The 16,181-nt window shown below is 36.9% G+C and overlaps 1 protein-coding gene across 1 annotated transcript in view; it reads right to left on the reverse strand.

Annotated features, from left to right (window-relative positions):
• Positions 1 to 777: 777 nt before the first annotated feature.
• The window catches only part of CHRNA7 (cholinergic receptor nicotinic alpha 7 subunit), a 74,997-nt gene continuing 59,593 nt past the window's right edge, over positions 778 to 16,181 (reverse strand). The window contains exons 5-10 of the mRNA XM_053464615.1: positions 13,300 to 13,379; positions 8,663 to 8,830; positions 7,302 to 7,496; positions 3,710 to 3,796; positions 3,391 to 3,500; positions 778 to 1,348 (exon numbers count right to left, since the gene is read on the reverse strand). Coding sequence (XP_053320590.1) covers positions 830 to 1,348; positions 3,391 to 3,500; positions 3,710 to 3,796; positions 7,302 to 7,496; positions 8,663 to 8,830; positions 13,300 to 13,379 — 1,159 coding nt within the window. The 3' untranslated portion in view covers positions 778 to 829. The remainder of the gene's footprint in view (positions 1,349 to 3,390; positions 3,501 to 3,709; positions 3,797 to 7,301; positions 7,497 to 8,662; positions 8,831 to 13,299; positions 13,380 to 16,181) is intronic.

Raw genomic sequence — 16,181 nt, forward strand, 5'->3', positions numbered from 1 at the left:
CATCAGCATAAATGACCCAAAGCATGTATATTTTTGAGTGCATAATGGTTATCTTTTAATTTAAACCAGAACTCCTTTTTTATTACCAAGTTTTTATCACTTAACTCATGTCTACATTCTCCATTATAAGACAACACAAAATGTTCAAACAGCATCATAGTATCAGTGATGATATTTCACAGTCAATACAAACCAACTGATTTTTTTAGTAGACGTTCTCATGCAAACTTTTCTCTCTCCTAGTTTCTTTTCTCTCTATGTATACTTCGGGATTCATTGAATAACATTTCACCATATACAAAAAGATAGTAATTTTTTTTCTATAGTACTGTAAAATACCCATTCACCTATTTGACTAAATAAATGGAAAAACTTGAGGTGAGGTCAAGTGTAAAGGCAGTCAATTTGGGGAGTATTAAGCATATAGTCCTATATTTTAAAATATCTCCTGGGTTATATGCATATAAGTATGTTGTGAAAAAACTGTACTAGCATGAAGTGGAAAGTCAATGGGGGCTTCTGGTTAAGTGTCAATTAATATCAGGAAAAATGTAATTGCACAATGACCTGTTGGTTACTAATGGGGTGGGTACTTGTTTTAGCTATTGGCTGTAATTATAAAATTGGTTAATGTGTGAAAATGTCATTTTCACACACAATATATACATACATATATATATATATATATATATATATATATATATATATATATATATATATATATGTATACCACTTGGGGACTATATAAATACCATTACTCGGTTACAAAAATTCCCTTTGATGGAAAAAAACAAAGCCTCCGAAGTACCCCTAATACTCCGAGGAGAAGTCAAGCAAAATCTTTAGATACTGCTTCTACAAAATTTGGCGCCGACATTAAAATTCCAATAGTGCAAATTATAGTAAAGACTGAGAAGGCCATTAGACACAAGCGGTCTACCACAGATGCAGCAAATTTCCACTCGTTGCATATGGATTCATCCTCATCCTGGTCTCTGAACCTGTTCGCTATATAGCGCAACTCTTCCAGAATCTTGCTCAATTCTGCATCACTCTCAGAATGATGCACATTGTGTATAATATTTTCATCGTCTGTTGTGGAGCAAGTCATCCTGCCACATATTACTCCTGAGTCTGTGGTAGGTGTACAGTGGATGCCTTCCAATCCTCGAAAGCCAATGTACAACATGTTCCCATTGCTGGACTGCTGGCCGCTGACAGTGTTTACCTCCACACTTGTCATGCTACAGCGCCGCTGCTTGTGTTGACAAACTGGTCTGACCTTATCTTCCCCAGGTCTCTTCATTCTTAAGAACCAGGCACACCAGTTTAATAAGACTATTCTTGTCTGCACAAAGAGAACAACAATCTATTATAATCATACAACTTAACATGCCTTTTCAATTACATACACTTAAACTAAAATGCAAGCATCTTCTTCAAAAACATTGCACTTAAGAATACATCACTTATAAAAGACAATACAAGTAAACATTATAAATAACAATAGGGATGAAGGTTTGTCTACAGTAGAATTTGGAATATTTATATTATCAACCTGGTACTATCGCTTTTATCAGCTGTAAACCAAATTTACTATTTGTCTATTCAACCTAAATGTATGCCAATCCCTCATAAGAGAACACATAAATTGCATGGAAATAAATGTAAAAAATGCATGGCATGGTGGGATTTTTTGGATTCAATGGATGATGCTTTATACATGTTATACCTTATTTTTATCTCAACTCATTGCCAAGGAATCCGTATCCATAAGCAAAGCACAGATCAGGTCTTTTCCACTTAATCAATAAAATTAATCCTTAAAATGTGTTCTAAAAAAACCTGGTCTGTGCTTTACCTGTAGAAAATTAATTATTTATTAATGATCTTGCAATATATATTGGAAGTCACTTGTCTGTGTTTGCTGATGACACAAAATTAGGTAAGGTTATAATGTCTGACCAGGATGTAGCGTTTCTTCAAAATTATGTGGGTAAACTAGGGGACCGGGCAAATAAGTGGCAGATGAAATCCAATAGAGATAAGTGTAAGATTATGAACATTGGTACCAAAAATAAGCATGCAACTTACACTCTAAATGGCATTGCATTGGGAAAAGCAGACCATGAGGACTTAGGTATAATTGTAGACCATAGACTTAGCAACAAAGTGCAGTGCCAGTCAGTGGTTGCAAAAGCCAGTAAGGTATTTGCATGCATAAAGAGGAGTATTAAATCACGAGATGCAAATATAAGTTTACCTCTTCATAAAGCACTGGTGAGGCGTCACCCTGAATATGCAGTGCAATCGTGGGCACCAGTTTTAAAGAAGGGTGTTGTAGAGTTTACATAACCCCAAGTAGGGGTTTTTTTTTGCTTTCTTTTGGATCAACTTAAGAACTTTCGAAGTGGGTATGTGTGAAAGGTGGAACTTGATGGACAGGAGTCTTTTTTTCAACATACTATACTATACAATACTATATATATATTATATATATATATCTATATATATATCTATATATAATTTAGGCCCAAAGATGCACAAATCTTGCCTTATTGTTGAGATGGAAAGTATTCATAGTCTTGCCTTATCTCTCTTTTGTCTTGCAGTTTTAAGCTGAAGTTACTTGAGCGTGTTTTTTCAAAAGCTTTGTAGAATATAAAAATATCTAAAATACAGTTAAAACACTAAGGTTCTAAATGGTGATTCTATTCAGAAGCAAGTTGGGAATTTATTGACTTTCTCCCATGATTATTCAATTACCAACTTAATGTTGTTCTATAATGGAAAAACCTAAACATGTATGTTTATATAAAATAAATAAATAAATTTGATGGCAGACAATGTAAATTTTGGTTATTCTAAATTTTTCAGTAAGGCTTCAAAGCTAAATGCTGTATTGTTTAGGAGGGAACAAATAAGCAAAGCACTAGCCTTTTCTGTCTTCAAATGGTTTTATTCCACACTATTGATCCAATGATTTTTCAAACTTATATGGCATAACATCCCAAGACCCAAGATGCAAAAGAAAACACTTATAATTCAGATCATGCAGTGGAGCTGAGATTAGCATTTAAATGTAGAAATATTCAAAGGTTTTAATGCTCACATTCATACATAGTTGACATTTTGACCTTTGGAAAGTCTTTTATCTGCATAATAGGCCCATTAGTGAATCAATATGTTTCATCATGTGTACGCAAAGTATATATGCAGGGTTGAGTCTATAATTGGCTCAAAATTCAAGGCCAACACGTGCTGTCTTTAGTTGTTTTATTTGGGGGAGTACGTGAAACTAGCCACTATGGTCTTCCTCAAACCATGGCAGCAGTATTCCTTTCTATCTCTGAAATCTCTAAAATTTGCATAGATACTGTTAAAACTTACCCACTTTGGCATTTTGCTTCCATGTGGATCATGGTGATGATACTGTAGGACAATAACTGTTACAACCACTGATAGTCCAACAATGATCATTGTGCTGGCAAAATATTGTGCTGTAAAAAATAAAAAGTGAATATACAATAAAGTAAATAAAGAAACGGATAGAGAAAGACAGATAGACAAGGCAGTGAGATTTGTTTCAAACTCTTGTAATATAAGCATATAAAGGATCCTTGTGTCTGTAGTTATATACAGATGTCAACATATGACATAAATGCGCACATGACGGCGCTGCCAAAATTGATATTTACCATGTGCTTACCTATTAGTGGGACAGAATCTGAGGTTGCTGGCATAATTTCTGCTACCAGTAACATAAATACTGTAAGTGACAACAACACTGTTATGCCTAAAATGATAAAGGAACAAATCAATAAGCCACACATAAGAAGCAGAAGTTTGTAGTAAGAACTTATAAAGTCTACAGCCTAAGACCATGAAACATATAGTTTGTGAAACAATGTATAGGAAAGTCACTGCAGTATAACTAAAGTGGTTTTATTAAAATAGCAACCAAGGGCCATTTCATTGGTTGCAAACTTTGTATTAGAAAAGTATATATATATATATATATATATATATATATATATCTATATATATATATAGATATATATATATATATATATATATATATATATACACTGTAGATATATCCTCTAAAATACCTTTAGAGAAATGTTCCCATCCCATCCTCATTCAAGTGTAAAGCATTTGGGGATAGCCCAGCCCAAAAGATCATAGGCTTTGGGTAGCTGGAGCTCGGAAGTTTTCAGGTAATGGTTCATGGCTTGTTTACGTTGCATGTCCCTGCAACAACTCAAGTTCTACCCCCTAACAAGGGGACATTTTATCAGTTGAATTTTAGGCTGTTTTGCTAGATAGGAATTATGAAACAGTAACTGTAGTATCTTGTGATGCAATAATTACCGTATTTGCTCGATTATAAGACGAGGTTTTTTTCATAGCAAATGCTCTGAAAAACACCCCTCGTCTTATAATTGGGGTCTTCTTATAATCAGACCTCAAATAGGTCTGACTATGAGACTAAGACCCAGATCCCCCGCAGCGCTACAGGGGACCTGGATCCTCCTGTCTTATGCTCCCCATTTAACACCTTCCCCCCGAAACTTACCGGTGCTTCTGACTCCCTGGTGTGCAGCCGGAAGGAGGTGCCGTTAGCAGCGGGTGTTGTCTGCGTACATTGAGCAGACCTTACCCCGCTGTCAGAGAGGAGCGGTGAGGGGAATTCTCTCTGACAGCCGGAGGGTGTATACGCGATGGACGCAGACAACGGCTGCAGCGGATGTGGCATATAGAGGGTTAAAAGGCATATCATGGGGCGTAGTGGCATATAGGAGGTATAAGGCATTTCTGGGGCAGAGTGGCAAGCCTGGGGGCAGATGTGCATAACTGGGGGGGCAGGTTGGAAAATAAAAGGAAATAAAAACAATATTTTTCTCAATCATAGCTTTTATTTTTAAAAAAATAGTTTACATAGTGTACATGAATTAACATTTACTGGTAAAACCTTTTTCCTATAGGGTCATCTTATATTCAGGCTTTCTTTTTCCTAAATTAATATTCAGATTTTGTGGGGTCGTCTTATAATCTAGCAAATACGGTATTTACGCATTCCCTCTCTAAAACCACAGTCAGTTGTTTAATTGTTTCCAAGTATAAATGCAATGTTGTCTATTTATGTTACTATGATAAGCATCTTTGATATTAGTAAAACTGTTCTAGACTAAAAGTAAAATCATCAAACATGAGCAATATATATTAAAAATATTAATAATGAGTCATACAGTGATGGTTACAACCAGGCCTGTACTGGCCATCTAGAGCATGGCTAACCAAGATGTTGGGCAGCCTGGGGCCTGTCTACACACACTGTAGAAGTTATAGTAAAGTAAGTGTCAATTTTTGTCTCACTCATTCACATTTCACCACAAATTAATGTGCTCACTCTTCAAATAGCCAGTATTGATTTGCTGTTGGCAAAGAACATACTGTTCTGCTTATGTTGCACATCCATGCACAACTATTTAGTCACAGTCAGGATGAATAGGCATCCGTACAAATGAAGACCGATCAAATCAATATAGTAAATAGATCTGGTTTTATGTGTTAGTCATGTTGACTGATTTCATTAAAAACTACGGCATGCCAGGAAAGCTGAGAGCATTAACTCACGCGTTTAATATTTAATTCCTGTGTATTTTTATTTATACTTAATTCCTGTGTATGTTTTTTCATAATGATTTCTGCTTTAACTGAATTAATGTGTTGGCCCACACAGTTCCTCTCTCACACACAGGACCCTCAGTTACACTTTACCTTGTCTAGTCTTCCTCTCTGATGCGCTAGCACTTCACTAAGCATCCGCCTGCCAGATCAGGCCAGCCTATTTTTACTGGTCACATTGGGCTTGTTAGAGATTTTGAACAAGCCTAGGGGGCAATTGCCCCCAACCCCTGGTCACAAGTAAATACCATTAAAAACCAATAGTGAGTCTTGTTTCTCTTATATTACTGGCATAACACATGGACAATTCATTTCATATAGAGGATCATAAAAAACGTTTGAAGGCTTTTGGTCTTCTAGTTGAGCAACAATCTAGGAAATGTAATTCCAATATGTCCTGCTGTATCTAATACCATGGTTGACTCCACCATACCTGAATGGTACCTTAGAGGGCTTAAGCATATAAACTGCTTTTTCCAAAATCTAAGTGCATCTTAAAAATAACTTAACTTAATTCAAAAAAGTGTAAACTATTTTACCAGCCTAGTGCCACTAAAAACAAACATGTAAGAAATGTATTTAGCTACAAGATGTTTAGCTTGTTCATTTGGATCTTTCCCAGTATTCAGAGATTATTTCCCCATTCATTTAATTATCTAATATATAAACCTTAAGATAACACTTAGAATGATTTATTGAATGAGTATTTCGGGGTGATTTATTAGCTACAAAATAATTGTTAGCATACACTTCTGATGGAAAAGGGAGCAGTTTAATGCTACCTTAATAACTGTCTTTCCTCAATATAATTAATTCCAGCAGACCAGAACGGGATGATATTCAACGCATTTAAAAGAGAAAAAAAATGTAGTCACTAATAGAAAGACTATTACAAGAGGACAGTGTTAACAGTCAGTCCATAAGTACTAGTGTGAATCTTACTATGAAAAAGACAAATAAACATCATTAAAGAACATATAATAACATATAAGTAATCTGTTTATTCTCCGTAACCTAAAATCAGTGATGGTCTACCAAAAGATAGCTCTCCATTGGTTACTTAGATTAACAATATCCACACTATTTGTCTGTGAAGCTGGCTCATCAGAAGTTCCTCAATAATTTTCGATGAGATACCAGTTGTCTACCCTTAAACTGCAGTTTATAAGAACGTACCAGTAAATAGGAGGGTGCGTGTCTATGGCGTATACATTTTACACGTATAGTACCGAAAAATAAGATATGTCATTTGCACACAACATAGACAAACAGCTGTATGGATTCTGTCCAAAATTATCCCATAATAACTCCTGATTGTCTTGTTTTTCTCGATCATCAAACTTAATTGCGGTTCCAGCTATGAGCTGAACACTGAACTATTACACCTAAATGTGTCTTGGTACATTTTTTAAAGCAGTGGTTTAAACTTAAAAAATAACCCATGATGCATCTATTGTAGTGAATAATAAAATTAATGTATCCTGAATCACTAAACTCAGTAATAGCTGTGCTTTGTGTCATCACCCAAATGTATTCAAATGTACAGTTCACGTCTGTTGCTTTGAGATTTTATGAATGCCAATTTTATGTAAAAGCTGCTACCCGTTTACCTAGTGAGATCTTTTCTCCGGAGTCCGCAGGAAGAAGGAACACAAGCAGAGCAAGCGCAGATATCAGCACACAGGGAATAAGAAGGTTTAGCCCATAATACAATGTTCTGCGCCTCATGGTTATAGTAAAAGTCACATCTGGGTATGGTTCTTTGCAACAGTCATAAAAACTCTCATTCCTCTTTCCAGACACTCCTGTAGAGTAAAAATATATTTCATTATTGTAAAATGGTTTTCTAATTAATACAAAATACAATACAAAATACAAATACAATACAAAATACAAATACAATTTAAGCACACAAAAAACTATCACAATTATTCATGATGACTCTAGCTGGTACATGCGCTAGAAAAATGTCGACCAATTTTCCCAACCTACATTTTTTTAGGCAAAGGAAAGCTTGAATCTAGTGGCTGATTTTGTGGTCTGTTAGGTTAGCTTTGAGATATGTGACTCCGTTGGGACAAATCTCCTTTCTTTGGCTTCCCAGGAATCGATGTGTTAGGAAAGACTACGGGAATGCCAGGATGTGATAACCCAGCACATTAGGTGTCATTGCAAGGGCGCAGGACAGCTAGTAACAGGAGTGCCCCTGCAGGTACCCCATTAGATATTAGTCAGTCTTGACAAGCATAATAAAGCAGAATAAACACACCATATTTCAAATTCAGTCTTAAGTGTTTCCTGTCAACAAAAGTTTAGTAGTGCATGTTGTCATATTGACACAAAAAGCAGCCCTACACGTACACGGTAGCAGGAATATATATAGTATAAAGCAGTCTCTATCACAGTTGTTTAATATGAGTCAAAGTATTGATCATTAAAAACATAGTTGTGCTTAATATTCTCTTTCATTGAAATTCTTCATTGAAAGACTAAAACGAAAAGGGTAATTTTTAGTAAAACACACCCTATATGCACCAATGCATAGTAATCAGAATACACAAATAAATTGCAGTGGGATCTTCTCACATTATTCAAAATATGTGATGACAGCCAGTAGACACAAGGGCCAGAGTACCGATGCAACTATGTGTAAATATATCACATAAGTACTATTAGTTACTAAAGATGATCTGTCTTTACCCATAATCATATATTTCAAGGTTGCTCAATGTAGTCCTCAAGGCTCACAATGCTATTAGTTTTACTGGTTAATCTAATGAACATATAATCAATGCATTTTTCACATATGCTTCAATTATCAACTAGCTATATATCATCCCATAAAATGTGATGTGTTTTTACGTAAAACTCATATTTTGTTTCATTATTTTATCTGCCAAAAAGGAAAGGCCACTGATCCACCTTCAGTTCATTTAACAATATTAAAACCAAACAATGTCTAAACACATACCTACAAGATCCCACTCTCCGTTTGCAATATATTCAGATGTGTCTGCTTCTCTCATTTGCAAATCCAAAGACCACCCTCCATATGTCCAAGACCCAAACTTCAGCTTACATTTTTGAATGTCAAATGGAAACCATCGCACATCTATGTAGCATGAGCTCTTGAAAATACCTATGTTTTTGTAAGCAAAAAGAAGAAAAATCACTTACTGTACTTGTTTTTTGTTTATTTTTCTTTATTTTGTAGGTTATACGGACTTACATCACAAATGTTCTGTCAATCATGGATGAACATAACACTGGGACAGCAAGTACATTACTGCCACAGTCTAAGCCAAACAATACAATATTGCACAACATTTGCAGCTACAAGAGATTAATCACAATACAGTCAATCAGTTGGCACAGCCAAGTGTGGTGTCTTTATAGCTCACAGTCCATGTTTAAAAATATTCCATCCATCTGTGCGAAGCACAATTAAAGTATTGACTCTGTGAGGGAATGGAATGGAATAATAGGTTTTGGGAAGATAACTAGTTCCTCCATCCGCCTGGGTTAGTGCAAGATGCTGGAAACAAGAGAAAACCTAGACATGAAAAATCATTAGATAAACTGAAACTAATCTGAGCAACCCCCTTGACCTTGTTGACATATTGTTCCAGAAAATGTTTAACTTGAAGATGAGTCTGCAAGATTTGTTCTTTGACATGAAAGTAATGCACCCTAGGAACATCTATAGGTGTAGCCTTGCTTTTAAGAACCTTAAGGGTCCTATCTATAGTTAAATCTAAGGTAGTAGGATTTGGAAGACCAAATCTAAAGAAATGTATAAAACCGGTAGTGTATTGTTAGAGACCTCTTATCTCCCTTAACCCGAGATTGTTCTGTCTGGACCTGTCTGGGTCTGCCAGTTTTATTTGCAGGGAAGTGATCTGTTGCTGGAGTGTCATGTGCTGGTCTGTGTTGTGTGCATCAATAATCTCGTCCATTTTTTTCAGGAGTTCTCTCCGACAGAGCTTGAATGTCACACTGTAAGCTGTTAGTAATGGACTGTACATGCGAAACATAAAAAATATTGTATACTTGTGAATATATCAACCAATATTATTACTTCCCAGCCATAAAACAGCTGCAACCCACAAAAGACTCTCTCCAATATCTACCAGTAGTATTTTTTTTAGGTGAAGTATCTATTTTTAAGGGTTTATGTGCCCCATTATATTGTCTTCATGAGTACTATTTGATTGTAATTATTTTTATCGTATTTATTTTACCTTCTATACTTTTTCCAGTTTTACACAAGCGCCCTACAGATTTGGTTTTGGCTTCATGTTCCTCTAAACTTTGTTTGATTTACAGCTTTCCTCCTCGACTGCCGCCTTAACAGGTTTCTGGCTTTTAAAGACAAAGAAGGAGCTCAGTTTGTCTCTAGATTTCTTCTTTCAGTATTGTGACATATTCTACTGCAGAAGCCTAGTTATTTATTCTATTTAAAATAGTCTAGTTTTCAAAAATATATGGTTTGATGGGGGTAAATTGAATTGGCCTGCTTCAAATATGTCTCAAATAGGACATGGGGCCAGGATTACCAGATCTGAAAAAATGGTTTTGAAACAGTAAACACTACTTGTACTTATTGCCCTATAACTTGCGAAAAAAAGCAAAAATCAGAAATCATTGGGTGTTTCTAAACTCCGGACAAATATTAGAATCTATTTAGCAGGTTTTTTCATTAGATTTTGTAGACAAGTAAAGATGTTTCAGTGGGAAAAGGTGCTTCTTTTAATTTGTCACCATATTAATTTTTTTTAATAGGAAATTAGATGATATATTTAAAAAAATAATAATCTAAAGAAAGCCCTTCTTGTTCTGAAAAAAAAAACCAATATATAACTTGTGTGGGTACATTAACAAGAGCAAGAAGAACATTTTATCTAAACATGAGCACCGCAAAAATGTCACGGTCACAAAGTGTACAAAAACAACTGGTTGTTGTCTCATAATCAGGGTCGTCTTATAATCGAGCTAATACAGTATCCATTATACAGAGGCACACAACATATATGTATATACAGTATGTATGGTGGCATTTTTTTTCTTGCAACTTACCTATTATCATATTTCTTAAAACATGCTCATTATATCACATGCATTTTTATTTTCTGAGACTGAGTTTATGCAAAGCTACTTTGGTTTGGGAAGACCCTGGATGAAGTTCTTACAGTAACTGTCTGGGAATTCTGCCACATTAAATGTTGTTATACATTGAGGCTATTGAGGCTATAAATGTGCCAGAAAAACTAAATAAGCTTCCAATGCAAGGATACTGTATAGAAATGCTTCGGTTTATGCACAAGCTATCCTTTCTATTAAAATTTATCATGAGGTATTGGTGTATTATTATCTTTTATTTATATAGCGGCAACAATTTACGCAGCGCTTAATACAATACATATATTCAAGGGGAATTGACAGACTAAGACAAACCGATACATTAGGTGGAGAGAGCCCTGCTCGAAAGCTTACAATCAGCAGGGCATTCTCCACCTGCTGATTGTCTGTCAATTCTTGTCTTGTCATACCCCTTGAATATATGTATTGCATTAAGCGGCACTATATAAATAAAAGATAATAATAATAATTCTGTCCTCGGACGACTAGGGTAGCAGGTCCCGTGCTATATTTCTGAGGCAGATCGATAGTGTCATGTAACAGTGCTCAGTGCTGCAGAATAGAAGACCCTATCTCAGAGGACATGCAGAATAGGAAACCTAGCCTTATGAGACTAGATAAAGACCACAAAAGGTTGAAATGTTGTCTGTCTGTCCCAAGTTGGAACAATAAATGGAAATTGATTTTTTTGGATCTCCTGGAGGTGAAGCAAATAACCTTATTGATCGGCTAGCTTGGTGGCACTGTTGAGATATCTGCATCCCACTTGGGATTGAACTATTTGGCGATAAGTGCCCTACTTTTATATACTTGGCATTTTCCCACATATATACTCCACTGGCATAAGTACATTATTACTGCCAATGCACATACAAACAGGAAAAAATGAAAATTCCTATCAGTTGTTTGCTTTATCACTCAAGTAAAGAAAAACCACTTAGTGCATAGAAATATCACAGATCGATTTGATTATAACTTTCAGTATGACAATATAAAATCATAAGTACACCACCTCCTGTTCTGGCTAACCTGAAATGTGTCATCTTCAAACAACAGATAAAGACATAGATAAAAGCTTTGTGAATTGTTTGATACCTCAATAGTCAACGATTATCAATATTAAAGAATGATAACACAGCATTATATAATTCGAGCACTGCTTTAATGGGAAATAAAGATTAGTCTATTTGTCATTAATCTAAGGCAAATATGAAGAAGAATAAAAAAGGAGGATATCTGGTTATGTTACTAAAATTAAACTACAACATACTTTAAATTTGAGTTTGTATTTCATGTATATTTTGAAGATTTGTGTATTTCATACCCAGTGTAAATTCTCAAAATAAAGGTGGTCTTCATACATGCTTTATCTGGTGGTTCACTGGTTCACCCCAGACAGCCGCCAAGGGCAATGCAAGAAGGGCCAACCCAGGTGATGACTAAAGTATATATATATATATATATATGCATTAGACATGATTTTTTAACTGCATAATATGTGCTTATCTCTTTGAAGTAAACACTGTGATTGAAATATAATAACAAAATAACAGCTGATTCTTTAATATCACACCCTGCTGCTGATATATATTAATATTATCCCGGTGCTCCGCATGAAATGCCGGCACCGCGACTAAATCAGAGGCCTTGCGGAGGAGAGTGAGGGGCGCCGAGAGGTTGCTGAAAACGTATTCCTGAGCGACGGCTTGGTGCCCCTCTCCTCCCTCGCAGCTGAAAAATAAATACAGCGTTTCAATTAGGGGGGCACACGGTGGGGCACAGCATGATGTAGGGGGGCCTCTGCCCCCCCCCCCGCCGATGCAACTGATTACAGTTCCATCCCCTTGCTGCAGTTTTTAGGCTATAATATTATAACTTATTTTCAATATAACAGCCAGAAACATCAAAGTTAACATGGCTATAACTAATGTGCCCTATTCTGTACACACATTAGGCTGATTATTTATTTTGCTGCAGACACTTTGTCATACTCCTGCAAAGTAAAACACTCTTCCTCTAATAGTATACTCAGGGCCGGCCCAAGACTTAATGCCGCCTGGGGCGAAGTTTAAAACTGCCGCCCCTTCAAAAGTGCCACCTGGCACTGTAGGGCCGGCCCTGAGTATACTGCATATACATACTACAGTACAGAACAGGAACCCTGAGCCTTACGAACTAGAAAAGTTGAGATGCCCCATTTTATATATTTTATTCATATATCTTATATCTATTATTGCATAAATCAGGAGGTTAAGTCACCAGATCAACTTTTATAAGATATCCCAAAGAGTGTTAGGTTTTGTTTTCAGTTTATAGGTAAACAAGCTATATAACGGCATTAATTAAATTACAAACTAGTTCACTATAATAAAAAAAATACAATCACAAAGGTATAAGAAAAGAAATTAGAAAGTTTCGTAAAAAAATACATGTAAACTTAAACTATGTGGAGAAAAATTAACATCTTACCTGGTGGTAAATACTGACAGTATCCAGATGAGTTCACTAACACATTAGTATGAAATGAAGCATCAAATCTCTCATCTGCACTACAGAAACAGAGAATAAATAGATGTAAAGTGGCAACAAATTATTTTTGGAAGCATTTTGTGTCTAGCCAAGGTTATCGTTTCACATGTAAGACCTGCTCAATGAAGGTTTGAATTACAGTATATATTAAATATAATGTTATACTACATATCATTGCCAAAAGATTTCCTGTCTCTTTTTTTCATTTTCAATAATAGGTGTTATAAGGATGAATAAATTCCGTTAATCTACAGTATTTTATACATAGAATGATGACGTCTTATAAAGTGTCCCAAATTAATCTACTTCCAACTCTAGGTGCTTTCATGCTTTTAATATATAATTGCCAGTTAACCCTTTGGGTTACTTGTAGAAGCTGAAATGGATTACTCATTAGGCATGTTCCTATGGTCCATGGATGCTTTAGTGGATTATATGAATACATTACCACCACTGGCATTTGATCCGTAGCAGTGTCTAGGCTACTGTATCTGTGTAGTCACATGACCCCTGATAATAACACTCCCAACACATGTGCCTGTAAAGTGGTGTTTTTGTGTTTATGTGCATATGTAACAATGACAGGGCCCTAAATCTCAATGTGCCTAGTGGTCCGGAGGGACTTAATCTGGCACTGAGTACAGTTCACTAGATCTGAAAGGGTTAATGCATAAAACAAATAAAGTAAACCCATACTGGAGGAATAATACATATGGAAAGTTTAAATTGTGCCAATGTTTGTAGACACACTAGACATGGTTTTCATTTTTCATTATATATGATAAGTTTTATCTTGAACCTTGGACATAGCAGATTAAACAATTACATCAAAGTTAGCTAGGTCAAGAGCATGAGAGTTAAGAAAGAAATATCACATCCCAGCTACAACATTGTCTAGGAAGCTGAAGATTTAAAGGTCAACTCTATGGCAGCCAAAAAGCTTTATTACACTGCTGAAAAAGCCCAAAATGGGAAATCTTTGACGGCTAATTGAACATAGTAATTTGCCAGATTCAAAACGAGTCCATTATATATAAAGTGAAAATTAATATAAAAATGGAAGAAGTAATTTGAACATTTGCCTGAAATGAAACTTCTCCAATATGTTTCTTCCACAAAATTATTTACTGGTAAAGAATTGGCTAGCCATCTAGTGATGAAAAGACTGTCCTGTTTTTTTGTTTAGGGATATTAACTATTAACTTGGAAACCGATTTTTTTTTTAAATAAAGAGATGGCTTACTGGGTATTTGCAGCATTGATAAAAAGTTATTTTAGGTCGGCTTTGAATGAGGTACATAAAACAACAGACATTATAGACATTTGACTCAATGCCCTATATGTACTGTGCACTTCCCCAAGTGTTTTTATAGAAACTCGGATTTGTGTATTTTTCCATTTATTCCCATGATACCAACTAGAATAATGGATTTCTGGCTTAATTTCTTGACATGTACATATTAGGTTGTTTTGTTACGTGATAATTATAGCAGATTTCCCATTAACTAATTAAAATGTTCTATGATCAGTCCAAGTCAAGTTTGCCTTTGCAGTTGTATTTTCTTCTTTTGCGGTCACAGCTTTTGTGGTATTGTCATTTTCCATCACTTTCCAGAAGGCATTGCACAAATGTGGTAGCTAATGGTGCCTTCATGCTCTTGAGTTCAATTGGCTACCAGTAAGGGGAAATGCCTTCTATAGTCCGTCTATAGTAAAATTGCAAGGCCTTGTTGGCAGTGGCGGAACTACCGGGGTCGCAGGGGTCGCGACTGCGACCGGGCCCCGGTGGCAGGGGGGCCCAAGCCAAGGGGCCGCCCGAAATCGGGCCCCGGCGGCAAGGGGGCCCAAGCCAAGAGGCCGCCCGAAATCGGGCCACGGCGGCAGGGGGGCCCAAGCCAAGGGGCCGCCCGAAATATTTTTTCCGGGGTTTTTTTTTTGTTTTTTTTTAAATAAGGCAAGCCGGGCCACGGAGCTGGCGACGGCCGCCTAGTCACTGATGCAGCGTGAGGGGCGAAAGCTCCGCCCCCTCACGCTCAGAGTCAGGCCCGGACTGGCCATCGGGCACACCGGGCATTTGCCCGGTGGGCCGGGCAGCCCAGGGCCGGATTCACGCAGGGGCTGATGGAGCTGAAGCTCCAGCCCCCTACCTTAAAATAGGCCCAGTCAGGACCGGACTGACTGGGCCTATGCGGCCTCTACAACTTAGGGCAAAAGGGGCACTTGCCCCTTAACCCTGCAGCAGCTGCGACCGGGCCCGCCACTCTAGGGGGCCCGGGCAACCCCCACGATTAATTCCGCGGGGGGCCGCTACTTACTGGCAGACGCGCGCGAGCCGAGGACGCAGGAATCCAACAGTCACGTGACGTACGTGACGTACGTCACATGACCCTGCTGCGCATCTGCTTCCCCCTGTGCACTGAACAGGTTGGTCTGCGAGCGCTGAGCGGCACATACTTTTTACATCTTCGGTTGTTCAGGTAAGGGGAGGCTGCATGAAGGAGTATTTGAGATTGAGTGAGAGAATTAATGAGTGTCTGTGAAGGAGTGAGTGAATGAATGTTTGTGAATGAGTATATGTAAATGAGTATCTGAATGAGGGAATTAATGAGTATCAATGTATGAATATCTGAATGATTGAATGGATTATCTGTAAATTAGTGAGTAAATATTTGTGAATTAATATATGTGTGTGTGTGTGTGTGTGTGTGTGTGTGAGAAATAACATGGATGTGTAAGGGGGGGGGCAAAGATACCACAGTCAGGCTGTTTTGGTGGAAAGATTATTTATGTATTCAAAGAAAAAGGGGCGCATGTACAAAAGG

This window comes from Spea bombifrons, chromosome 4 (assembly GCF_027358695.1).
Source record: "Spea bombifrons isolate aSpeBom1 chromosome 4, aSpeBom1.2.pri, whole genome shotgun sequence".
NCBI lineage: Eukaryota > Metazoa > Chordata > Amphibia > Anura > Pelobatidae > Spea > Spea bombifrons.